This window comes from Macaca fascicularis, chromosome 7, assembly GCF_037993035.2.
Source record: "Macaca fascicularis isolate 582-1 chromosome 7, T2T-MFA8v1.1".
NCBI classification, from domain to species: Eukaryota; Metazoa; Chordata; class Mammalia; order Primates; family Cercopithecidae; genus Macaca; species Macaca fascicularis.
The window spans coordinates 19,544,473-19,569,515 of record NC_088381.1 but is presented as its reverse complement, the minus strand read 5'-3'; the positions used below and the strand labels follow the sequence as shown (position 1 = coordinate 19,569,515).

The 25,043-nt window shown below is 42.0% G+C and overlaps 1 protein-coding gene and 1 pseudogene across 5 annotated transcripts in view; both read left to right on the top strand.

The window, feature by feature from the left end:
* The window catches only part of UBR1 (ubiquitin protein ligase E3 component n-recognin 1), a 156,171-nt gene extending 140,357 nt beyond the window's left edge, over positions 1-15,814 (top strand). For 2 of the 5 annotated variants that reach the window (XM_015452723.4, XM_005559321.5), the window contains 5 exons: positions 200-256; positions 3,461-3,538; positions 9,125-9,295; positions 11,224-11,325; positions 14,029-15,814. In XM_015452723.4, coding sequence (XP_015308209.2) covers positions 200-256; positions 3,461-3,538; positions 9,125-9,295; positions 11,224-11,325; positions 14,029-14,170 — 550 coding nt within the window. In that variant the 3' untranslated portion in view covers positions 14,171-15,814. Of the gene's footprint in view, positions 1-199; positions 257-3,460; positions 3,539-4,439; positions 4,542-9,124; positions 9,296-11,223; positions 11,326-14,028 lie in introns of those variants that run through there. The other 3 variants (XR_012414843.1, XM_065547841.2, XR_010588036.1) reach the window with 3 other exon arrangements.
* A 3,216-nt stretch (positions 15,815-19,030) lies between these two features.
* Positions 19,031-20,359, top strand: LOC135971788 (farnesyl pyrophosphate synthase pseudogene; annotated as a pseudogene).
* The last annotated feature ends 4,684 nt before the right edge of the window (positions 20,360-25,043 follow it).

Genomic DNA, 25,043 nt, shown 5'->3' with positions numbered 1-25,043 from the left:
TGAGGCAGGAGAATTGCTTGAACCTAGGAGGCAGAAGCAGTGAGCCGAGATTGCTGCCACTGCACTCCAGCCTGGGTGAAAGCGTGAGACTCCATCTCAAAAAAAAAAAAAAAAAAAAGAAGATAACAATGGCTTGTTGACAAATCATGCACCGAAGCTGTGATAATCCATTTGTCTTTTCTCTTGGCTCCACATACAGGTGGTGTGCAGATCCCGCCTTACTAAACTGTTTGAAGCAAAAAAACACCGTGGTCAGGTTGGTTTTACTGCTTAATCCTTTCTCCCTCATCCACAAGTTGTGTTTCCTAAAGTAGTTGGTTTGTTGAGCATGCTTTCTAGTCTGCTTTCTTCATTCTCACTCAGTACAGTGTTCCTGACTTCTGTTAGGTCTTTGCCAGAAATCAGGTTCTTCCTACAAATGTTTTTTTCTTGGAATGACTGTCCTTTTCCTCTTAGATTATTAGAAGCCCGCAGTTCCTCTTGAGAGAATCTTTTTTAAGCTAGCACGTGCCTGTCAAAAGGCAAAGGTGGAGGAGGCATCATGGAGCTGCTGGTATATGAACTTCAGAAGGTGGTGGTTTACAGTATTTCTTTTTTTTTTTTTTTTTTTTTTTTTTTTTTTTTTTGAGACGGAGTCTCGCTGTGTCTCCCAGGCTGGAGTGCAGTGGCGTGATCTCGGCTCACTGCAAGCTCCGCCTCCTGGGTTCACGCCATTCTCCGGCCTCAGCCTCCCAAGTAGCTGAGACTACAGGCGCCCGCCACCACGCCCGGCTAGTTTTTTGTATTTTTAGTAGAGACGGGGTTTCACCGTGTTAGCCAGGATAGTCTCGATCTCCTGACCTCGTGATCCACCTGCCTCGGCCTCCCAAAGTGCTGGGATTACAGGCTTGAGCCACCGCGCCCGGCCTACAGTATTTCTATAAGCCACTTTTGTTTTTGATTTTTTTTTTTTAAAGAATAAAGCAAGATATACATAGAACTATATCCTTTTTCCTTCCTATTTATGTCCTTAGAAAGTACCCAAAAAACTTTTCTTTAGCCCTCCTGTCTCCCTTAAGTTATGGCTCTAACAAAACCTACCTCTTTCTTAAGTACTAATTTAAATGCCACCTCCTCCATGAAGCCTCCCCTAATATATTCTCTCTCATAAGTGTCCACTTATTTGCACCCAGAATAACTGACCAATAAGAACTGCACGCTTACCTTCTTTGTATACCCTCCCAGGGCCTGTCTGGTATTGTATACGGTGTCTGGTTTTATTCCCTTGAATCACATCTATAAACAAGTGGAGGAATTGACTCTTGGCTTTAAATATCAACACTAGTACCATTTTCCTGTGGATAAAACAAACATGAAGACAGTATACATTTGCCTTCTTTTCTCATCTTCTGTCACCCTGGAACTCCTTTCACCCCCACTGTGCATGTGCATATGCTGCTTTCACTTGTAGCACATCTTTAGAGATTTAGTGACCAGATTCAGCCCCTGTGCTCAGATGGAGCAGGAGTCACTCATAAGAAAAGATCTTCGAGTAAAGAAACGAGAAGTTTAAGATATGAATACATATTTTTGGACTGTTAATCTCACAAAATTTTTCCTTTATTTCAATTCACTGTATACCTTTTATACATCTGCTATTTACCCAGCATGGTACTGAAATACTCTGGAAAATTTAAAAGAGGTAACATAGCTTTTGGTCATGAGTAATCTATAATCTAGTTATCAACATAAAACTTAGGACATTATAACATAAAGTATAATGATATATGGAATATACCATTAGTGCTATAGAAATTTAAAGAGGAAAAGATTGTTAATGAGGCAAGGTTAGTCTTAGAGATCATTTTTAGCTGAGTATAGAAATAATTATAAAATTTAAGCCAGGCAGAGTAGCGTGTACCTGTACTCAGGAGCCTGAGACAGGAGTATTGCTTGAGCCCAGGAGTTCAGGGCAAGCCTGGGCAACAGAGTGAACACTGTCTCTAAAAAAACAAACAAAAAAGTGTCTGGGTTTTTCAAATAAATGTTATGGTTGCACTAAATATAGACAACTGAGTTGAAGATGAAAAGAATTACAGAATTTAAATTGATTGGGACCAGGTGCCGTGGCTCACACCTGTAATCCCAGCACTTTGGGAGGCCGAGGTGGGCGGATCACCTGAGGTCAGGAGTTCAAGACCAGCCTAACCAATGTGATGAAACCCTGCCTCTACTAAAATACAAAAATTAGCTGGACATGGTGGCAGGCGCCTGTAATCCCAGCTACTTGGGAGGCTGAGACATGAGAATCGCTTGAACCCAGGAGGCAGATGTTGCAGTGAGCTGAGATTGCACCATTGCACTCCAGCCTGGGGGACAGAGTGAGACTCTGCCTTCAATAAATAAATAAATAAATTGATTGATTGATTGAGGTTTGAGGAGAGAATTTCACATTATTCAGATGATCTTCCCCAATACATGCAAGCAAGGTTTTTATTGTATCTAGTTTGGCGAGAATGAGTAACATTTGCAAGCATGTATTAAGTACTAAGTATATTGTGTTTTACTTCAGCATCTCATTTAGTCCTCACCTGCTCTGTGTGTTTCCTTAATGCTAATATTCATATTTAATTTAACATTTCTTAAATTAATATGAGCCTTTTAATTGATAGGTTCATTTGATGTAATGTTTCTCTCCCTCCCTTCCCCAGAACCTGATTTGATGGTGGCCCCATGATTGGAGTATGGTGTATTTTATCCCTAGTTTACAGACAGGGAAATACAGGCTTAGGTTCAAAGACTTGTGAAGTGTCAGGGAATTTAGGATTTGTAACCAGATCTAATTTCAAAGGCTGTGTTCTTAACTACTACTTGATGTTACTTTCCTATACAGTATAGAAATCTAGCTAAAACAGTTTCATCCTAGAAACTAGTGGAAGTTAAGTTTGGAAAGGGATCCAGCTGATGAAAGATTTGGAATTATAGACTGAGAAGTTTGGATTTGATCAGGTCAACAGTGGGAATTAATTTGAATTGCAAGTGTAGATCCTTTCTTTTTTTTTTTTTTTTTTTTTTTTTTTTTGGTTTTTTTTTTTTTGAGACAGAGTCTCGCTCTGTCGCCCAGGCTGGACTGCGGTGGCGTGATCTCGGCTCACTGCAAGCTCCACCTCCCGGGTTCACGCCATTCTCCTGCCTCAGCCTCCCCAGTAGCTGGGACTACAGGCGCCCACCACCATGCCCAGCTAATTTTTTGTATTTTTAGTAGAGATGGGGTTTCACTGTGTTAGCCAGGATGGTCTCGATCTCCTGACCTCGGGATTCGCTCGCCTCAGGCTCCCAAAGTGCTGGGATTACAGGCGTGAGCCACCGCACCCAGGCCCTTTTGTTATTTTTAAGACATTCTTCCTTCTATCACCTTGGGTAGTTTTTGATCTGGGTTTATTTACTCTAAAATAAAATTGCCTTTTAAATTACATTGTAGGTACCCTAGAAAAAGAAATAGTTTGATAGAGCTTCCTGATGACTATAGCTGCCTCCTGAATCAAGCTTCTCATTTCAGGTAAGGAGAATGTGTATATATATATGTGTGTATAATTTTGAATCATTTTCTGAACTTGCAGTTGGTATACGCCATAACTAACACACTTCTTTGTTTTTGTTTGTTTTGGTTTGGGTTTTGTTTGTTTGTTTGATTGTTTAGACAGTCTTGCTCTGTTATCCAGGCTGGAGTGCAGTGATTTGACCATAGCTCACTGCAGCCTCAAACTCCTGGGCTCTTCCCACCTCGGCCTCCCAGGTAGTGAAACTACAGGCAGGCACCACCATGCCCTGCTAATGTTTTTGATTTTTCATAGAGACAAGGTTTCGATATGTTGCCCAGGCTGGTCTCGAACTCCTGGGCTCAAGTGATCCTCCTACCCACTGGCCTCCCAAAGTGTTGGGATTACAGACATGAGCCACTGTACCTGGCCACAAACTTCCTTTTTTAACAGTGACCTCTGAGTATCCTTGATAACAGTGGTTGTCAATTTTTTTTAAGTTGAGGGGAAATCATGCAATGAGCCATGATAAAGTGTACAGTTCAGTGGCATTTAGTGTATTCAAAATTTTGTACAATCACCACCTCTTTAGTTTGCAAACTTTTTCATCACCTTCTACTCACTAATCACTTCCTGTTCCCCTCATCCCATACCCTATGGTAATCTGTAATCTACTTTCTGTCTCTATGGATTTGCCTATTCTGGATATATTATATGAAAGGAATCATACAATATGTGACCTTTTGTGCCTGGCTTCTTTCACTTAGCATGTTTTTAATATTTATCCAAGTCGTAGCATGTGTCATTACTTTTTTCCTTTTTTGACTAAATAATATTCCATTGTATGTATATAAAAGAGTTTGTTTATTCCTTCTTCCATAGATGCGCATTTAGGTTGTTTCCCCCTTTTGACTGTTACAGATAATGCTACTAAAAAAATACTCATCTACAAGTTTCTTTGTGGACATAAAGTTTTCATTTCTTTTGGATCTATGCCCAGGAGTGGAATTGCTGAGTCATATGGTAATTTTGTGTTTAACTTTTTGAGGAGCTGCAAACTGTTTTCCACAGTGGTTGCGCCATTTTATGTCCCAACCAGCAATGTGTAAGGGTGCCTTTTTTCTCACATCCTTGCTGGCCCCGCAGTGAACCACCAGCGAGATCTAAACATACAGCCTCAACTTTTGGAAGACAAGGTCTCTATTGTCTACCCTGACACAAGCAAGCCACACCAGAAAAACAAGCCGTCATCCCTATGGCTACCTGCCGTGGCATTGGCGGGGCTAGAGGAAGATAGCCACGACACAAAATGTCAAAACTCACCAAAATTTACCAGCTGCTTCCTTTATTAAGCATTCCCCTGGATGCTGCAAGTATTTCACCAGGCTCCAGAGTTCCAAAATAGTTGCTTCAGGCCGGGCACGGTGGCTCACGCCTGTAATCCCAGCACTTTGGGAGGCCACGGCAGGTAGATCAGTTGAGGTCAGGAGTTCAAGGCTAACCTGGCCAACATGGTGAAACTCTGCCTCTGCTAAAAATACAAAACTTAGCTAGGCGTGGTGGTGCGCACCTGTAATCCCAGCTACTTGGGGGGCTGAGGCATGAGAATCACTTGAACCCAGGAGACAAAAGTTGCACTTAGCTGAGATCATGCCACTGCACCCCAGCCTGGGCGACAGAATGAGTGAGACTATGTCTCAAAAGAAAAAAAAAGTTGCTTCAGGCAGTTCTTGCTGGCTCAACAGTTGTTTGATTAGAGTGACTGATTCCTGGAGCTCCCCCTCTACCTTTTCTATGCTATTACTCCTTAATCTTTTTTTTTTTTTTTTTTCTCAAGCCACAAGAACCCTTATTAAATAAAATCTTACATGGAAATCCATTAAACAGCAGAACAGGTAATAGCATCCTGACTCAGGTTCAAGCAAGCCTGAAGAGTGGAGTACACCCCCTTGGGCTTTTTTGGCACCATCCCCCCAACCTCTATCAAACCACTCTAAAGCAGTGGTTCCCAAACTTTTTTTTTCTTTTTCACACCTTTCACTGATCATTTCAAGTGGAAAAAGAATTGGATGATAACAAAGACTGGTGAAAACAAAATAGGTTAACAATATACAGGTACTCATTATTAACGCTGTGTGTGAGTTACCTATTAGTTACCTCTATAAGAGAGCATAAGCCTATGTCTACATGATAAAATAATGTCCTGTAGCTTAAACATAATTTTGTATCTTATTATGCTTACCTTGCCATAATATGTTGTAAGTTATTTGAGTAGCATGAATCCTGACCACCACCAGTGAGATACCACCAAATGGAGGAATTATATTCACATCTACTTTCACCATTGGGGTGTGAATACTTCATATTTGAATCATAATGCATTGACTTAGTATTTGAAAATACTAAGTCAAAACTTCTGTTGGTGTAACTATGTATTCTAGATACTCAGGAGGCATCATATCACCTCCCATAGCAAACCACGTTGATAATGATGACATGAAACAAGTAGTAACTTGTAATTAAAAGACAAGAATCTCGGTAGCCTGAAAAACAAAGCCTATTCAAGACTTTATTGATTTACTAGTAAGTAATCATCCTTTTTCCAAATTTCAAGAATTCCGAAGCTCCTTTAAGAGTTTTGTAATGTTACTAAGCATTATGCAGCAGCCAGACTTTTTAGTAAAATACTTAAATTAATTCAAGATCTCAGTAAATACACATAACTCTTATATTTTGTTTTAAGGATACCAGTTAGTAGCCATAATTAACTGCTTTCATGTAGTAGTCCTTACTCATATGTAAACTAACTTGCTGTCATTTGAAGGAACCAAAAAAAAAGGAGTTCAGTTTAAATTTGTTTTGTTTTGTTTTTGAGACAGTCTCGCTCTGTACAGGCTGGAGTGCAGTGGCGCGATATCAGCTCATTCTGACCTCCGCCTTCTGGGTTCAAGCAATTCTCTGCCTCAGCCTCCCAAGTAGCTGGGATTACAGGCACCTGCCACCACTCCTGGCTAGTTTTTGTATTTTTAGTAGAGACAGGGTTTCACCATCTTGGCCAGGCTGGTCTTGAACTCCTGACCTCGTTATCTACCTGCTTTGGCCTCTCAAAGTGCTGGGATTACAGGCGTGAGCCACCACGCCTGGCCAGTTTAAGGTTATTTGGAGGCCAGGCACAGTGGCTTATGCCTGTAATTCCAACATTTTGGGAAGCCGAGGCAGGCGGATCACTTAAGACCAAGAGTTCGAGACCAGCCTGGCCAACATGGCAAAATGCCGTCTCTACTAAGAGTACAAAAAAAATTAGCCAGGTATGTTGGCGCATGCCTGTAGTTGCAGCTACTCAGGAGGGTGAGGCACGAGAATCACTTCAGCCTGCAGGCGCGGGTTGCAATGAGCTGAGATCACACCACTGCACTTCAGCCTGGGCAACAGTTCAGCCTGGGCAACAGAGTAAGATTCTGTCTCAAAAAAAAAGATCATTTGAGGTCTTAAAGAGCCCCTCTTTGACTCGCTCTGAGAATCACTGCCCTGCAGAATGACTCAGGAAATTCTTTTTTCTAGTTATAACTATTGTTTTAAGCCATGAAGTTGGGGAAGTTAACTGTCCCAGTAGGGTCTTGAGTAGGTCACACCCTAGCCACTGTTACAGGATAAAATTGACCTTCCTGTACTAGCTCCCTTTCTAGTCAATCATCTAAAGGAATGGTTGGGTCACTTTACCTTTCAGCCCTCAAACAGTTAGCTAATTAATTTCAAAGATTGCATCCATCTCTAAATTCAGTAATTCTCCTAATCTTGGGCTACATTGCTACCACAAAAGCCTGGTGAATAGATACTATCTTCCAGGCATTAAGAATATCAGGTTGGCCGAGTACAGTGGCTCATGCCTGTAACCCCAGCACTTTAGGAGGCTGAGGTGGGTGAATCACTTGAACTCAGGAGTTCAAGACCAGCCTGGGCAACATGGCAAGACCCTGTCTCTACAAAAAAATACAAAATAATTAGCTAGACTTGGTGGCATGTGCCTGTAGTCTCAGCTACTCGGGATGCTGAGGAGGGAAGATCAGTTGAACCAAGGAGGTTGAGGGAGCAGTGAGCCGTGACTATGCGACTGCACTCCAGCCTGGGTGACAGAGCCAGATCCTGTCTCAAAAAAAAAAAAGAATATCAAGCTGTTGGCTCCTAGGAGGATCTGAGGAGAGTGTTGGTCTTTATTAATCACAGTGAGGATCCTTCTGGATGATATTACTACTTATAGATTTCACATAAGAATGAAGATCAATCCTATGATCTCTTCCAGTTTTATTGTCACCACCAATTTCCATAAGATGGAGCCATCCCTAGTGGCTGCTCAGTGATATGCTTTAGGCTCCCTCCCCGCCTTTCCTCTGTAGGATGGCTAATGACTCAGACTCAGCCATCCTGTGTTAAAGATGAAAGATGTTGGCTTTATCCAAAAAGGGCTATAACTATGTTCTGGAGAAACCTCCTGGAAGTGAAAATAGTCCTCTCATCCTATGCACAGAGTCCCTCTGCTCCTGTGGAGACAGAGGTGGGGTTTTGTTTGTTTTGGGGTTTTTTTTGTTTGTTTGTTTTAATCCTGTCTGAGAAACGGGGGATCAGAAAAAGAGCTGTCAGTACCCTATTGGAGATTCTGTCTGATGTTCTTTATTCTGACCCCAGTGTGGGGCTGGTTGGATTTCTCCTTTGGTTGCATTTATCTTCTACTTCCCAAATTGAGGAATTTGATATTTCCCATTGTGTTCAATGTACAGCATAGATGGGAGGAGCATGGGAAACTCCTTTTTAAAAGATAATCGTTATCTCCCTTGGTGGGGCTTTATAGCACACCTCCAGCATAGTATGTAAAATAGTCTCATCATAAAACACTGGTTGACTCAAGCAAGTCAACACTATCACTTTTTTCTTCCTAAGACTGTGATTCCCAGATGGAAGGGTGGGCCAACTCAAAGGCTATAGTCTCTCATTTCAGTCTCAGCTACTCAGGACGCTGAGGCAGGAGAATTGCTTGAACCGGGGAGGTGGAGTTTGCAGTGAGCCGAGATCATGCCACTGCACTCTAACCTGGGTGACAGAGCAAGACTCCGTCTCAAAAAAAAAGAAAAAAAGAAATGGGGGGATATGTTTGGGCCCTTACTGTAAAATGTAATTTTTTTTCTTTTAAACAATTGCATACTTACAAGGTCATATCCCTTCAACATTGAAGACACAAGCTTGACTAACCCGATACAGAGGAGGCAGGTAACTGTAACTTGGGCATGTCAGATGAAGACTGGAGTCTATCAGTGAATCTCAATCACAAGGCATATATTCAACCACCATACTTTATGAGAATTATCAGCACACCGTTTATGTAATATAGATTTTCTTACTATGGATTAATTGGAAGATTTTCCATGAAGCCCTTTTAGGGGATATACTAAAGAGGAATTAGCTAATTCAATGTTTCCTTGTGTTTTAAGAGCTTCCTTTGCTGGAAAGGGGTCAGTGATGAAAACATGCTTGATTGCTAACAGGATATATGGTACTTGTTTTGTTTTGTTTTGTTTTTCCACCATTTTCTAAATGTTTTCTTCCCTTTTGAGGTGCCCACGGTCTGCAGATGATGAGCGAAAGCATCCTGTCCTCTGTCTTTTCTGTGGGGCTATACTATGTTCTCAGAACATTTGCTGCCAAGAAATTGTGAACGGGGAAGAGGTTGGAGCTTGCATTTTTCACGCACTTCACTGTGGAGCCGGAGTCTGCATTTTCCTAAAGTGAGTAGTGAGTGTTCTGGAAGCTTTATGATGAACTTAAGGAATCTGGATCCAATCTGGGGGTCACTATTGGGACAGTGTGTTGATAGCAAATAATCAGAAGTTAGAGTATTAACCTGTTACTGACGTGAAATTACATTTGAGAAGATACTGTGAAAAAAGAACAGGTTTCTGTTAACATTTCCATTATTTATGGAAAATCTTAAATACGATAGAGTTTGTATTAATTGCTCTGGTATTATATAATACTCAGGTATAATGAAAGAACTTCGAGTCCTAAAACTTATATTTAAAATGTAATCTTCCTGGAAGATGAGTTCTTTAAAATAAATAAAAATAAACAAATAAAAGGTACATGTAGGCCAGGCACAGTGACCTATGCCTGTAATCCCAGCACTTTGGGAGGCTGAGGCAAGAGAATCACTTGAGGTCAGTAGTTCAAGGTCAGCCTGGGCAACATGACGAGACTCCATCTCTATAAAAAATTAGCCAGGCATGGTAGCACATGGCTGTTTTCCCAGCTACTTGAGAGGCTGAGGTGGATGGGCTGCTTGAGTCTGGGAGTTCAAGACTGCAGAAAGCCATGATCGTGCCATTGCATTCTAGCCTGGGCAACAGAGTGAGATCCTCTATCAAAAAAAAAAGTCCATGTAAATTGTTAACTTTGGTTTGTCCTGTGATATCTTTATTTCATCTATTAACCCACCATTTCTCCTAGTCTTTCAGCAAAAGATTGAGGATAGAAAAATAGTCACTTATGGCCGGGCACGGTGGCTCACGCCTGTAATCCCAACACTTTGGGAGGCCCGAGGTGGGCAGATCACAAGGTCAAGAGTTCAGGACCAGCCTGGCCAACATGGTGAAACTCCGTGTCTACTAAGAATACAAACATTAGCTGGGCATGGTGGCAGGCTCCTGTAGTCCCAGCTACTCAGAAGGCTGAGGCAGGAGGATCACTTGAACCTGGGAGGCGGAGGTTGCAGTGAACAGAGATCACGCCACTGCACTCCAGCCTGGGCGATAGAGCGAGACTCCGTCTGGAAAAAAAAAAATAGAGAAAAAAGAAAAATAGTCACTTATATTTATGAAAGAAGAGTTTAAGTTGCCTGCAGAGAAATAAAATTCAAAGTGGATATATATCCTTTTTCTTTCCACTCTCCTCATGTAACACAGTTTCTGTTACATAAACCCAAATGTCTTTCTAACTGTGAAATATGTAATCATTACTCATAGGCATCTTTTGAACCAAGGGGAAAGAATGTATGGAAGCCAAACCTAAACACCTATTTTTAGGGAACCCACAGCAAGTAAACCCACTACCTTAGCCCAGCTGTTTATTTTATAATTTCTCTGTAAAGTACTTGCCCCTGTACATGTGTACGCAAGCGTTTTTTATGTCTGTTTCCCAAGAGACATAAAAGTCCCAGGTGCCTTCAGGGTGGCAGTGGCTCTTTGTACTTGCAGTGTTTCAGGCGAGCTCTAGCCAGAAAAGCTGGTATACTTCCCTAGTTGATATTCTGTCTGACTTGAGGTTATCAGACTAGGAGATGTGATTCTGTTCTTCCGTGAGGTTCCCTCGCCTGTCCAGGTTGTGTCAGAAATCAGAATAGAAACAACCCCAGCCACCATTTTCCAAGGTGTCTGTGGCTGAAGTAGGACAGCTTCCTCCCTTCAACAGATTCCGTCAGTGTCACTGATCTCATTTCACCAAATCCACTGCTCCTTTTCTATAGCTTCAACAGAAATACCAATATGTGTTCTCGTTTATTTAGACAAAACATAATTTAGTCTATTTGTCTGTTTATATTGTCTGTATACTGAATTTCTAACAGATATTGGCCATATCTTTTCTCTAGATTAGCATTGATGCAGTGCCTATCATTTGCACACATACACTTAACCACATTCCTGTTGGTTTTCTCTTTCAGAATCAGAGAGTGCCGAGTGGTCCTGGTTGAAGGTAAAGCCAGAGGCTGTGCCTATCCAGCTCCTTACTTGGATGAATATGGAGAAACAGACCCTGGCCTGAAGTAAGATTTTTTTTATAATAGGAAGGTTTCAGTAAGTTCTCTTTTATATTGTTTGTTTTCTATTTCAGTCACATTATTGTAGGTAAACGGTGATAGTTCTTTAATCACAAAAGGTAATTGAGGCCGGACACTCGGCTTATACCTGTATTCCCAGCACTTTGGGAGGCTGAAGCAGGCAGATCATTTGCGGCCAGGAGTTTGAGACCAGCCTGGCCAACATGGTGAAAACTCGTTGCTACTAAAAATACAAAAATTAGCCAGGCATGGTGGTGCGCGCCTGTAATCCCAGCTACTCGGTAGGCTGAGGTAGGAGAATCACTTGAACCCAGGAGGTTGCAGTGAGCCAAGATCGCCCACTGCACTCCAGCCTGGGCGACAGAGGGAGATTCTGTCTCAAAAAAAAAAGTAATTGAGAGCTACCTTTTACTTTTATTTTTTATTTATATGTTTATTTTGGGAGGCAGAGTCTCCCTCTGTCACCCAGGCTGGAGTGCAATGGCACTATCTCGGCTCACTGCAACCTCTGCCTCCCAGGTTCAAGTGAATCTCCTGCCTCAGCCTTCTGAGTAGCTGGGACTACAAGGCACATGCCACCATGCCCGGCTAATTTTTGTATTTTTAGTTGAGACGGGGTTTCACCATCTTGGCCAGGCTGGTCTGGAATTCTGACCTCGAGTGATCCACCCACCACATCCTCCCAAAGTGCATGAGCCACTGCACCCAGCCAAGAGCTATTTTTTAAATGGCTTCAAATTTTAAATATTAAATATGATGCCAATCTTTAGCACATAATTTTCAACAACTGTGTGCTTCTCCAAAATTTGAAGGTAGTATTTCTCCAAAATTTTTAAAGGCCCCAGCCGTCCTAATGTTTCAGTGTTCTATTATTTGTAATCAACCTTTCTTCAGAATTGCTTAAAAGGATTGACACTGATAGTATATATTTGTAGTGTCCAGTGATGAAGTTTGGTTTAGAGATATTGTTTCCATTGCAATACTTGAAACTTTTTTTTTTTTTGAGACAGTCTCTCACCCTGTCACTCAGGCTGGATCTCGGCTCACTGCAACCTTTACCTCCAGGGTTCAAGTGATTCTCCTGCCTCAGCCTCCCAAGTAGCTGGTACTACAGGCATGCACCACCATACCTGGCTAAATTTTTTTTGTATTTTCAGTAGAGATGGGGTTTCACTATGTTGGCCAGACTGGTCTCAAACTCCTGACCTCAGGTGATCCAGATGCCCACCTTGGCCTCCCAAAGTGCTGGGATTACAGGCATGAGCCACCCTACCCAACTGAGACTTTTTATTAGCCAGCTATATCAGCCTTCTTTCCTTCTGAGCATTAGCAAAAGATTTATAATCCTGAACTTTTCTGTATCCTTCCCTGGTAGTAGGAACTGGGGTCCTACTGATGGCTTATGAAAATGAGGTGACTAACAGTGATCTCAAAAGTACGTATAGATAAAGATTAGACCTCCTTACAATAAACTCTTTTTGGTTCACTGAAATTTTGTTCCTTTGAAATATTGCTCAGAAAGAATAGGCTTAATAGATGGGGCTTGGGACCTTGGATCATACAGAGCTTTGTTTCTATTGGGATGACATTTGACCTGTCTTTGGTTTAGGGAGAAAAGCAGAGTGGTGAAAGTAGTTAATGACTGAGGATAGTCTTAGTTGTTCCACAAGGGTACAAAGCAGAGTTTTAAAATTAATTTGGCAGTTTAAAAATCCCCAACCAGGCGGCTGCAGTGACTCACACCTGTAATCCCAGCACTTTGGGAGGCCGAGGCGGGCGGATCACGAGGTCAGGAGTTCGAGACTAGTTTGGCCAACATGGTGAAACCCCGTCTCTACTAAAAATACAAAAAAAATTAGCCAGGTGCTGTGGCGGGCACCTGTAATCCCAGCTACTCTGGAGGCTGAGGCAGGAGAATTGCTTGAAACCGGAAGGCAGAGGTTGCCTGGCACTCCAGCCTGGGCAAAAATCATACCGCGGCACTCCAGCCTGGGCAAAAAGAGCGAAACTCCGTCTCAAAAAAAAAAAAAAAAAAAAATCCCAACCAGCTGAGACACTTGAATGTCTAAAGGAATTAGGATCTCACAGTTCTCCATTACTGGCAACAGCCAGACTTAAATCATTTTGGATTAACTGTTATACAGTGTTAAAAACTGTGCAACTCTAGAATTGAAGTATAATTATTTTATTAAATTATTTGCTAGTTATTTGCTAATAGCCAGCCAGTTTGTCATATCATAAGGACAGTTACAACCAAACATCTCTGAGTAGCAAAATATAATTTTAGGGCCTAGTGTTATATGTCAGACCTAACCTCTACTGTGCAAAGATCATAAATTGAAGCTAGATAACAATATGAAGCCAAAAAGCTATTCAAGCTAACCACCAAAAAAGAATAGTGCTGCTTCAAGTTATAAACCTCACTGACCATTTAAGTGAGGTCCCATAATGCCATAGTATACCTGACCTATTTTATGAATAGTCAAGGAGTATATTTCTGCTTTATTAGCTAAGTCGCCTGTCAAGTTCTTAGTGATCAGTGGTGAAGGGAAAATATCCCTTTTTCAGCCCTGTGCTGGTGAGTCCTCCCAGCTCCAGGAACATCTCAAGAGTACATACTCATTTAGACAATAAAGACGTGGCAGTTACTAGATTCAAACTTACATGTTTTTTCTTTTTTCCCTAAAGGAGGGGCAACCCCCTTCATTTATCTCATGAGCGGTATCGGAAGCTCCATTTGGTCTGGCAACAACACTGCATTATAGAAGAGATTGCTAGGAGCCAGGAGACTAATCAGATGCTATTTGGATTCAACTGGCAGTTACTGTGAGCTCCAACTCTGCCTCAAGACAATCACAAATGACGACCAGTAATAAAGGCTGATTCAGAATTATGGAAAACTTTCTGAGGGCTGGGGAAGTATTGGAGGGTCTTTTGCTCCATGTCCAGATTCACTTACATCAATAAAGTATTTCTTAATGGAGTATTGCTTTCAGTTAGCAAACATATGCTTCACAGGAAAAAAGGACGTAGATGAATCTGTTTTATGTGCTGGTATTTCCAGAGAATTTATTCCCCTTCATAATTTGTCTCATTTCATTTTATTTCATCCACTTGGTAGATGAAGTCACGTCAAACAGTTGTGGACATTTTTATATGTTGGTTAACTCTTCTGCAATTTTGTATTTGGTGTTTTCCCCGCAAGTTTAGTTCAGCTGACATTGGATCACTGACAAGATTCTAATAATCTGTGATAGTCTTCCTTGCAGCTAAAGAAGAATTGCAGAAACCATGCAATATACTTGAATTGAGAAAGATTCCAAATATAAATTTTTTATTATTTCTCTTTTAAGGAAATACCCCTAATGTGCCACCTGCTGCTATCACCACAAATTAAACTCAGTCTCGATGTGGACAGGATGATTTCTGCCAATGTGGAAAAGATTTTTTCTCACTGTAGACCTCAAGAAAAGTTAGGGTAATGTATTTATTATTCATTCCTGATGGTACAAAGAGCTTGCAGTTCTGCATCTCTGACTACCAGTAGCTTTGTTGAGTTTTGAAGTAATACTTAACATTTTCCAAAGGCAGATCTCGTTCTGCAAGGAGATTGTGGTACCATCCTATTTGACTCTCAGAAACCTCTTGTTATTCTGATGTAAACTATTTGTAGAATGAGGATAAGAAAATTCTCCCAATGAGTGGATCATGACATGAGTGGATCATGACAACTGTAAATTAGAACAATCGGATTTAAGCCAATTCCACAATCTTCTATATCTTTGTAAAAGACAAATCCTTGATGTTGTCTGTGTGCAACCTTTTCATAAACTCCGGTTTTATGACTAGTACAAACCACCAAAAAGCCATGTGATCAATAGTCTGTGTCCTGTGACAACATGCTGTGGTTGGGCCATCTTGTTTATAAATAGTAGAGCTCCCCTGAATTTGTGCATAGACTTCTTGATTCCTGGCTTTTATTTTTTGTATCAAGAAATTGTGATATAAAGCAGCAGACAAAAGATAAATGGAAACCTTCCATTTTAACTTATGTTGTTTCTGGGGTAATGTTAGAACCTTGAAAGATGCATTCAAAGACTGTATCTTATTTTGCCCTTGGCTACTAGTGTCTCACACACGTGTGTAAATGTTTTCTTACCTTCTGTTTGCTCAGCAAAGGCAGGCAAGTAAAAATATATTTGCTAAGTGATTCGTGATGCACATTTGGGGCTAGATTTTTCTGTTCCTTTTATGTAAAGAAAAGTGGATTTTGCAGTAAGGGATTGGCCTGAGCAGGCATCAGAATCACAATCATGATTTTCTACTTGAATAATGACAATTCAGAAGGTATCTGGATAAATAGATACATCTGTAGTGAACAATTTGTAAAAGTAACAGGTAAGGATCAGGAAATTCACTATTCAGTTTGTCAGATTTGCCAGAATGATTAAAGTATTGGAACATTTGTGTTTGTTATGTAATTGTATTGAGTGGATTGTTTGGGAAATCTTGGCTAGAATAGGAAACAGAAGATGCTGACTTCTACCCTAATAGATGGGCCCCAATTCAGCAAAGATAAATGGACTTTCTTTTAGTCCTTTTTATATTAACTTAATCAATTCTGGAGTTAGGCTCTCAAGAGGACAGAGGGACTATCTGGCAATGGCCAGCCAGACCTTTACTGCCAAAGAACCCATTTCATACTACGTTCCACTGATTGCGATTGATTCAGATTTTTGCACTGTAGGTGAGCATATGTCTCAGTGCTGCCCCAAGCCCCAGGGATTTCTCATTATGTTCAAATGTCCTAGTGATTTACCTTAATCATTGCAAACAATTATGGTTATGAAGTTTACTTACAAACAAGCAACTGAGTCACTTTATTTTCTTTAGTGTAGTATGTGAAGGCACTGGTTCAACAGGATGGCTCCAGAACTGTGTTTTTCTAATGTTTGGTGAGGGGATAGTGAGAGTTTTAATGATATGGTGAAGAAAAATATATCTGTATAATTAATTTATTATATTGGTGTATGGGCTGTGAGTTCACCTTTTAGTGGTCATTTGTCATTTCATAACAACTATGCATTTTGGTTCACTGTGATGATGATCTATATTTAGTGACTGCAACATGTTTATACCACTGATTCAAATTCCATCCATGATGAAGTTATACAAATAATGCATATATTGATAACTTTTATTGCAAAAATGTAAATTTAAAACTTGTATAATGTTCTTGTGCTTTTTAAAATAAAATATATGTGTATATTTAAAAAGAAAAAAAAAAGGGACTTCTCATGTTTGGGGATTTGGGTTTGAAGTATAAAAATCTGTGCCTAGGAAGACTCTCCAGTCGAAACCTTTGTCAGCCCAGGCAAATGTCTTAAAAGACATAGGTGTTTAGTATATATGGGTCTCCAAACTTTTTTAGCCATATACTCCATCAATAAATAGTTTTTAAGCTTGCATACCAAATAGAATATAAACACATACACATATTTTATATTCTATATGCAGTACTTTACTAATACATGCAAATTATAAAACATAGCTTTAAAGAGGAGATTTAAAAATCAGTTAAAAATAGAAATAGATATTTCAATATCTTCCAATCCAGTCTGCGTCCTTTTGGGTGTGCACACTCTAATACGAAGACAGCTGTCTAGAGCAGCGGTATCCAGAAGAGTTTTGCAGTAATAGAAATGTTCTGGCCGGGCGCAGTGGCTCACGCCTGTAATCGCAGCACTTTGGGAGGCCAGGGCAGGCAGATCACGAGGTCAGGAGATCGAGACCATCCTGGCTAACATGGTGGAACCCCATCTCTACTAAAAGTACAAAAAATTAGCCAGGTGTGGTGGTGGGCGTCTGTAGTCCCGGCTACTCGGGAGGCTGAGGCAGGAGAATGGTGTGAACCCAGGAGGCAGAGCTTGCAGTGAGCCAAGATCATGCCATTGCACTGCAGCCTGGGTGACAGAACGAGACTCCGTCTCAAAAAAAAAAAAAAGAAATGTTCTGTGTGTATTTACCATACGGAATGGCAGTCACTATTCTCATGTGGCTATTGAACACTTGAGATGTGGCTAGTGCAACTGAGGGCCTGAATTTTTAATTTTTAGTTAATTTAAATGTAGTCACGTGTGGCTGGTGGCTACCATATTGGGCAGCATGTATCTAGTGTGATGGTCCTCAGACTTAACTGTGCATTAAAGTCACCTAGAGAGAGTTAACAAAATCCAAATGCCTGGTTCTCACCCTCGATCTGGAATCAGTCCTCTGGGATTGAGCCTTAAAATAAGCAGGGTGGTTTTCTTCCATTTCTGAGCCATGACTCTTCACTAAAATGAAGAGGTTGCTTTCTTTTTAGCTTGGTGATTTTCAGACTAAGTGCCAAAGATTCTGGGAGAAACGTAGGCCCGAGAGGGGAAAGAATGCCAAAGCTGGATAGTTGTGATTTTTCATTTGAGTCTCTGTATAAGCTTTCATTTGAGAAAAGGGTACCTGGAATTTTTTTAAAATTAGAAGCAGTTGCTTTAGTTTTAAGCTTTAAAATATTCTATGAGGGGGCCGGGCGCGGTGACTCACGCCTGTAATCCCAGCACTTTGGGAGGCCGAGGCGGGTGGATCACAAAGTCAAGAGATTGAGACGGTCCTGGCTAACACAGTGAAACCCCGTCTCTACCAAAAATACAAAAATTAGCTGGGCATGGTGGCGTGCACCTGTAATCCCAGCTACTCAGGAGGCTGAGGTGGGAGAGTCACTTGAACCTGGGAGGTGGAGGTTGCGGTGAGCCGAGATCGCGCCCCTGCACTCCAGCCTGGCGACAGAGTGAGACTCCATCTCAAAAAAAAAAAAAAAAAAAATTATATGAGGGGCAACACCGAAGGCAAAGAAGGGTTTTTATTTGTTTTTTGTTTTGAGTGGGAGTCTCGCTCTGTCACCCAGATCAGTCAAGTGAAATTTGGGGAAAAAGTAGAAATGAAGACTAAGAAGGAATACAAAAATGAAAAGTTACCAATGGAATGCACAGTGAGGAAAAGCCGGAAAGACCTGGGCATTGTGGCACACCTGTAGTCCCAGCTACTTGGGAAGCAGAGGTGGGAAGATCCCTTGAGAAGAAGGTCAAGGTTGCAGTGAGCTGACATCATGCCACTGCCCTCCAGCCTGTGTGACAGAGTGACACCCTGACTTAAAAAAAAAAAAAAAAAAATGCAGGGGGCAGGGGAGGAGAAAAAAAAGATTTAGGATAAAGAAGATTTGATATATATTAATTGAAGTCCCTGAAGAAAGAAAAAGCAATGGAACAGAACACAAATGGAAACTATAATTAGGTAAAAATTTCTTGGGGGAAAAAAGAAAAACTTGAATACATGTTGAAAGAGAACATTGTAAAAACCCAGAAGAGTCAACACCAAAGGATCTTCACATCCAGACAAACTGTCTGAGTATAAAATCCACCCAGACAGTTCAGAGCATGCTAACACTCAGGGAATATTTTTTCCCATGAGCCTTTCCTGAGAAATTTACCAGTGAGCCAGCTTCAGACAATCGTAAATGATTATAGAAGCCTTGGCATAAGGTCTGGGGGTGAGTGTTGCGTATGTTTAATTGTACAGATGGGAGGATGAGAGACAAAATTGGATGCTCTAATGATGTAGAATTATTACAACTAACAAAAAATAGGAGAAAAAGGGCAAGTGGGTAGAAAGTTAAATAAGCTCACTGATTACATCAGTGGTTGTAGCCAGAATTAAAAAGGTATCAAGCAGAAACCCGCATCCAGGAACAAAGCCCTTTGCACCTCCCTCAGAATGAACGGAGACCAGAGATCAGATGTTTATGTCCAAGAAAAGCAGGATTTCGTTCAGTGGTTCTCCCAGATTGTTAGGGTGCTGACTGAGGATGAGATGGGGCACCCAGAGACAGGAGATGGGATCACCCAGCTCAAGGAGGTCCTGTAGTACAATGCCATTGGAGGCAAGTATCACTGGGCTTTGACAGTGCTAGTAGCATTCCGGGAGCTGGTGGAGCTGAGGAAACAGGATGCTGAGAGTCTCCAGCGGGCCCTGACTGTGGGCTGGTGTGTGGAACTGCTGCAAGCTTTCTTCCTGGTGGCAGATGACATCACGGATTCATCCCTCACCGCTGGGGACAGATCTGCTGGTTACAGAAGCCGGGCGTGGGTTTGGACGCCATCAGTGATGCTACATCAATGATGCTATGCTTCTGGAAGGGAAGCATGTATGTACCACCTGCTGAAGCTCTGTTGCTGGGAGCAGCCCTATTACCTGAACGTGATCCAGCTCTTCTTGCAGAGTTTCTATCAGACTGAGATTGGACAGACCCTGGACCTCATCACAGCCCCCCAGGGCAATGCAGATCTTGGCAGATTCACTGAAAAGAGGTACAAATCTAGTGTCAAGTACAAGGCAGCTTTCTACTCCTTCTGCCTTCCTGTAGCTGCAGCCATGTACATGGCAGGCATTGATGGTGAGAAGGAGCACACCACTGCCAAGAAGATCCTGCTGGAGATGGGAGAGGGAGAGTTCTTTCAGATTCAGGATGATTACCTTGACCTCTTTTGGGGACCCCAGTGTGACCGGCAAAGTTGGCACTGACAAACAGGACAACAAATGCAGCTGGCTGGTGGTTCAGTGTCTGCAACGGGCCACTCCGGAACAGTAGCAGATCCTGAAGGAGAATTACGGGCAGAAGGAGGCCGAGAAGGTGGCCCCGGTGAAGACTGTATGAGGAGCCGGACCTGCCGGCTGTGTTCTTGCAATACTAGGAAGACAGTTACAGCCACATTATGGGTCTCACTGAACAGGACGCAGTGCCCCTGCCCCCAGTCATCTTTCTAGGGCTGACATGCAACATCTACAAGCGGAAAAGTGACCTAGAGACTGCAAGGGCAGGGAGAGGAGGCCCTCAATAAATAAATTATTGTGTAACCTTAAAAAAATAAAAATTAAAAATAAATAAGGTATCACTTGAAGGTGACAAATCAAGAAATAAAAACAAGTGGCCTGGCATGGTGGCTCACGCCTGTAATCCCAGCACTTTGGGAGGCCAAGGTGGGTCAGGAGATCGAGACCATCCTGGCTAACACGGTGAAACCCCGTCTCTACTAAAAAATACAAAAAATTAGCTGGGCGTGGTGGCGGGCACCTGTAGTCCCAGCTGCTTGGGAGGCTGAGGCAGGAGAATGGTGTGAACCCAGGAGGCGGAGCTTGCAGTGAGCTGAGATCCGGCCACTGCACTCCAGCCTGGGCGACAGAGCGAGACTCCGTCTCAAAAAAAAAAAAAACAAAATACAAACAAGTACACACATTGACACTAGGATAAAGCTAGTGGCTACATGGTGAGAGAGAAGGAGCAGGGTAAGAAGCAATTTCAAAATTGGCCCTGTATTAAGAAACCAACAGTATTTAAGGAAAGAGAATATTACATAAAGATGTTAGTGTAAAATTTACTGCTAGAAGTACACCACCAAAGAGGAGGAAAAAGGCAAATAGGCTACACAGTGAAACAGTGTGAGTCCCACCCTGTGCCCTGAGCTGCAGCCAGGATAGGCAGATAAATAATTATTTTACTTGTTTTTAATCAATCTTTCTTAAATGTATGTATAGTTCACATTTATTTCAGTGTTTATTATTAGAAGTGTTTTCATCTTTATTTAGAAGTTTGTGCCAGGCGTGGTGGCTCACAACTGTAATCCCAGCACTTTGGGAGGCCGAGGTAGGCAGATGACCTGAGGTCAGGAGTTTGAGACCAGCCTGACCAACATGGAGAAACCCCGTCTCTAAAAATACAGATTGGCTGGGTGTGGTGGCGCATGCCTTAATCCCACCTACTCAAGTGGCTGGGGCAGAAGAATCGCTTGAACCCGGGAGGCGGAGGTTGCAGTGAGCCGAGATCACGCCATTGCACTCCAGCCTGGGCAATAAGCGCGAAACTCTGTCTCAAAAAAAAAAAAAAAAATAGGGAAGAAGAAGAAGTTTGGTGATGTTTTTGTGATGCGAAGTATGCCATACGAACTTAACTCTTGTTTATAATAATTCGCCTATGGTAAAACTGGCTTCGTTATACATCATTTTGCTTAAAGTCATAGTTCCCAAGGGTTAATGATGTTAAATGAAGACTTACTGTACTGCTTCACACCTACCAGAAAGGCTATAATCAAAAAGATGGGGAATAACGTGTTGGCAAGAATGTGGAGAAAGTGAAACCCTCATACATCACTAGTGAGGATATACAATGGTACAGCTGCTTTAAAAAACAGATGGGCAGTTCCTGATAATATCCATTACCAGATGCCTTAGCAATTCTCCTCCCCGGTGTATACACAAGAGAATTTGAAACATCTTCACACACACACAAAACAACTTGTACAAATGTGCATAGCAGCATTATTAATAATAGCCCAAACAGGAAACTACCCAATTGTCCATCAACCAATGAATGGATAAATAAAGTATCTATCCATACAATGGAATATTATGCACCCACAAAGAGGAATGACATTCTGATGCATGCCATAGCATGGGTAAATCTTGTAAACATTATGCTCAGTGAAAGAAGCCAGTCACAAAAGACCATATATTGTATGATTCCCTTTATATCCAATGTCCAGAATTAGACAAATCCATAGAGACAAACAGTAGATTAGTGGTTGTCAGGGGTTGGGAAGACAGGGGAGTAAGAGATGACTGCTAATGGGTATGGGGTTTCTTACTGGGTTGTTGAAAATATTCTGGATTACACTGTTTCTGATTCAATGTGTCCTGGAGCATGGCACCCGCCTTCAAAGCTGACACTTGAACTGTCCCTTCAGCAGGCCATTCCAACATTGTATTAGCTCAGCTGCTCCTGAGTGGTGCAATATGCAGTACAACCAGGGTAACCCATAGTCACTGGGCCCACTGCAGCACTTTCTTACTGTGAAGTGCGTTCCCTGGTTACATGCTATGCTGAGTGGAATTCCATGTTGTAGAACAGGTACTCGTCAAACCCCCAGATACTGGTGCTGTCTGAAGCTCTGTGGGCAGGAAAGGCAAACCCATACGCTAAATAGGTATCTGTTCATATGAGAATGAACGAGTGACTCTTCTAGGATAGAAACATCCCGGCCAGGCACAGTGGCTCATGTCTGTAATCCAAGCACTTTGGGAGGCCAAGGCAGGAGGATTGCTTGAGCTCAGGAGTTTGAGACCACCCTAGGCAACATAGTGAGACCTTGTCTCTACTAAAAAAAAAAAAAAAAAAAAAAAGTAGCCAAGTATGGTAGTACACACCTGTAGTCCTAGCTATTCAGGAGGCTGAGGCAGGAGGATTGCTTGAGCCTGGGAGATTGAGGCTGCAATGAGCTGTGACTGTGCCTCTGTACTCCAGCCTGGGTGGCAGAAGGAGACTGTCTCAAAAAAAAAAGTAGTCAAGTTGCTGCAAAGTAGCTGGTTGATCTTGAAAAACAGTGCACAGGCTGGGTGAGGTGGCTCACACCTGTAATCCCAGCCCTGTGGGAGGCCGAGGTGGCCAGATCACCTGAGGTCAGGAGTTTGAGACCAACCCGACCAATGTGGCGAAACCCCGTCTCTGCTAAAAATACAAAAATTAGCCAGGCATGGTGGCATGTGCCTGTAATCCCAGCTACTCGGGAGGCTGAGACAGGAAAATCACTTGAACCCAGGAAGCAGAGGTTGCAGTGAGCCAAGATCATGCCACTGCACTCCAGCCTGGGCAAAAGACTGAGACTCCATCTCAAAAAAAAAAAAAAAAAAAAAAAGAAAAACAAAAATAATGCCACATCCATAGAGCATTGGTCTCTGTTGCTGACAGGGTGGACATTGAAAGGTGGCCATCTTGATGCGTGGAGGCCCATGCCACTGGGCCTATGCTTAACCCCCGTCTGTCCAGTTGTGTACCCATTGTACCAGTTTCCAAAGGGTGCTAAAACATTAGTGTGAGCAGTATTTTGACACTTGATTGTTTTGGTCCCTCTTCTGTAATGGATGCTTTCTGGTGGCTGTGAACGTGTAACGCAGAAATCTTCAGTGAGCACTATGTGCACTCACTTAGCCCATCTACAGTAACATACAGGATCTACTCTTTGTGTTCAGGTTTTTCATCTTTGAGATTCATCCATGTTGTATGTTCCAGTAGGTCTTTCTTCTCATTGCTAGTTAGTATCTAGTTGTGTGAGTACGTAATTTACCCACTCTCCTATTAATAGACATCTGGGTTGTTTCTAAAGTTGCTATTTGGAATAAAGCTGTTATGAGCTTTTTTTTTTTTTTTTTTTTTTTTTTTTTTTTTTTTTTTTGAGACAGGGTCTCACTTTGTTGCCCAGGCTGAAGTGCAGTGACGTGATCTCAATGACCTGCAGCTTCAACCTCCTGGGCTCAAGAGATCCTCCCACCTCAGTCCCCCAATTAACTGGAACTACAGGCGTGTGCCACCATGCCCAGCTACTTTTTTTGTATTTTTTGTAGATCAAGGTTTCACCATGTTGCCCAGGCTGGTCTCGAACTCCTGAGTTCAAGCAATTCACCCGCCTTGGCCTCCCAAAGTACTAGGATTACAGGCATGAGCCACCACGCCTGGCCAAAGTATGGACTACAGTGACTTCCTTCCAAAGAATACAATATGAAATGGAGAAAAAAGGGTAACTTTACAGTGAAGAAACCTGATAAACATTACCTCAACCAGGTGAGCAAGGTAAATATCAGTAGTGATAGAATCATGTTGATGGTATGTAACCTTGATATGATGAAATGGTACTTTATGTGGTTTTCCTCCCTAAAACCCTTAACTCCAGTCTAATAATAAGAAAAACATCACATTCCAATAGAGAGACAAGCTACAACATACTTAACAGTATTCCTCAAAGCTGTCCAAGTCATAGCCAAGTCATAGACGTGAGGTGGTACCCTGGATGAGTTCCTAGAACAGAAAAAGGACACTAGGTAAAAACTAAGGATATTTGGACAAACTATGGACTTTAGTTAATAATAATTATCCATTTTATTATTTTTATTTATTTATTTATTTTTTGAGGCAGGATCTCACTCTGTCACCCAGACTGGAGTGCAGTGGCACAATCTTAGCCCACTGCAACCTCCACCTCCTGGGTTCCAGTGATTCTCCTGCCTCAGTCTCTTAAGTAGCTGGGACTACAGGCACCCACCATCATGCCTGGCTAAGTTTTGTATTTTTTAGTAGAGATGGGGTTTCACTATGTTGCCCAGGCTAGTCTCGAACTCCTGACCTCAAGTGATCTGCCCGCATCGGCCTCCCAAAGTGCTGGGATTGCAGGCGTGAGCCACTGCTCCCGGCCTTATTATTATTATTTTTTTAGAGACAGGGTTTTGCTAGGTCACCCAGGCTGGAGTACAGTGGTGAGATCATAGCTCCCTGTAACGCTGAACTCTGGGCTCAAGAGATCCTCCCCCCTCAGCCTCCTGAGTGGTTGGGAATACAGGTATACACCATCATGCCTGACTAGTTTTAAAATTTTTTGTAGCAACGGCGTCTCACTATTTTTCCCAGGCTGGTCTTAAACTCCAGGGCTCAAGCAACCCTCCTGCCTCACAATATACTCTTTTTATACTTTTTGAATGTTTTAATGCCTTTTGTTTGAATGTTTTAATACTGTTTGAATTTTGCATACAGCAAGAAAGAAAGATTCTTCTGAGAAGGGGACCCTCTC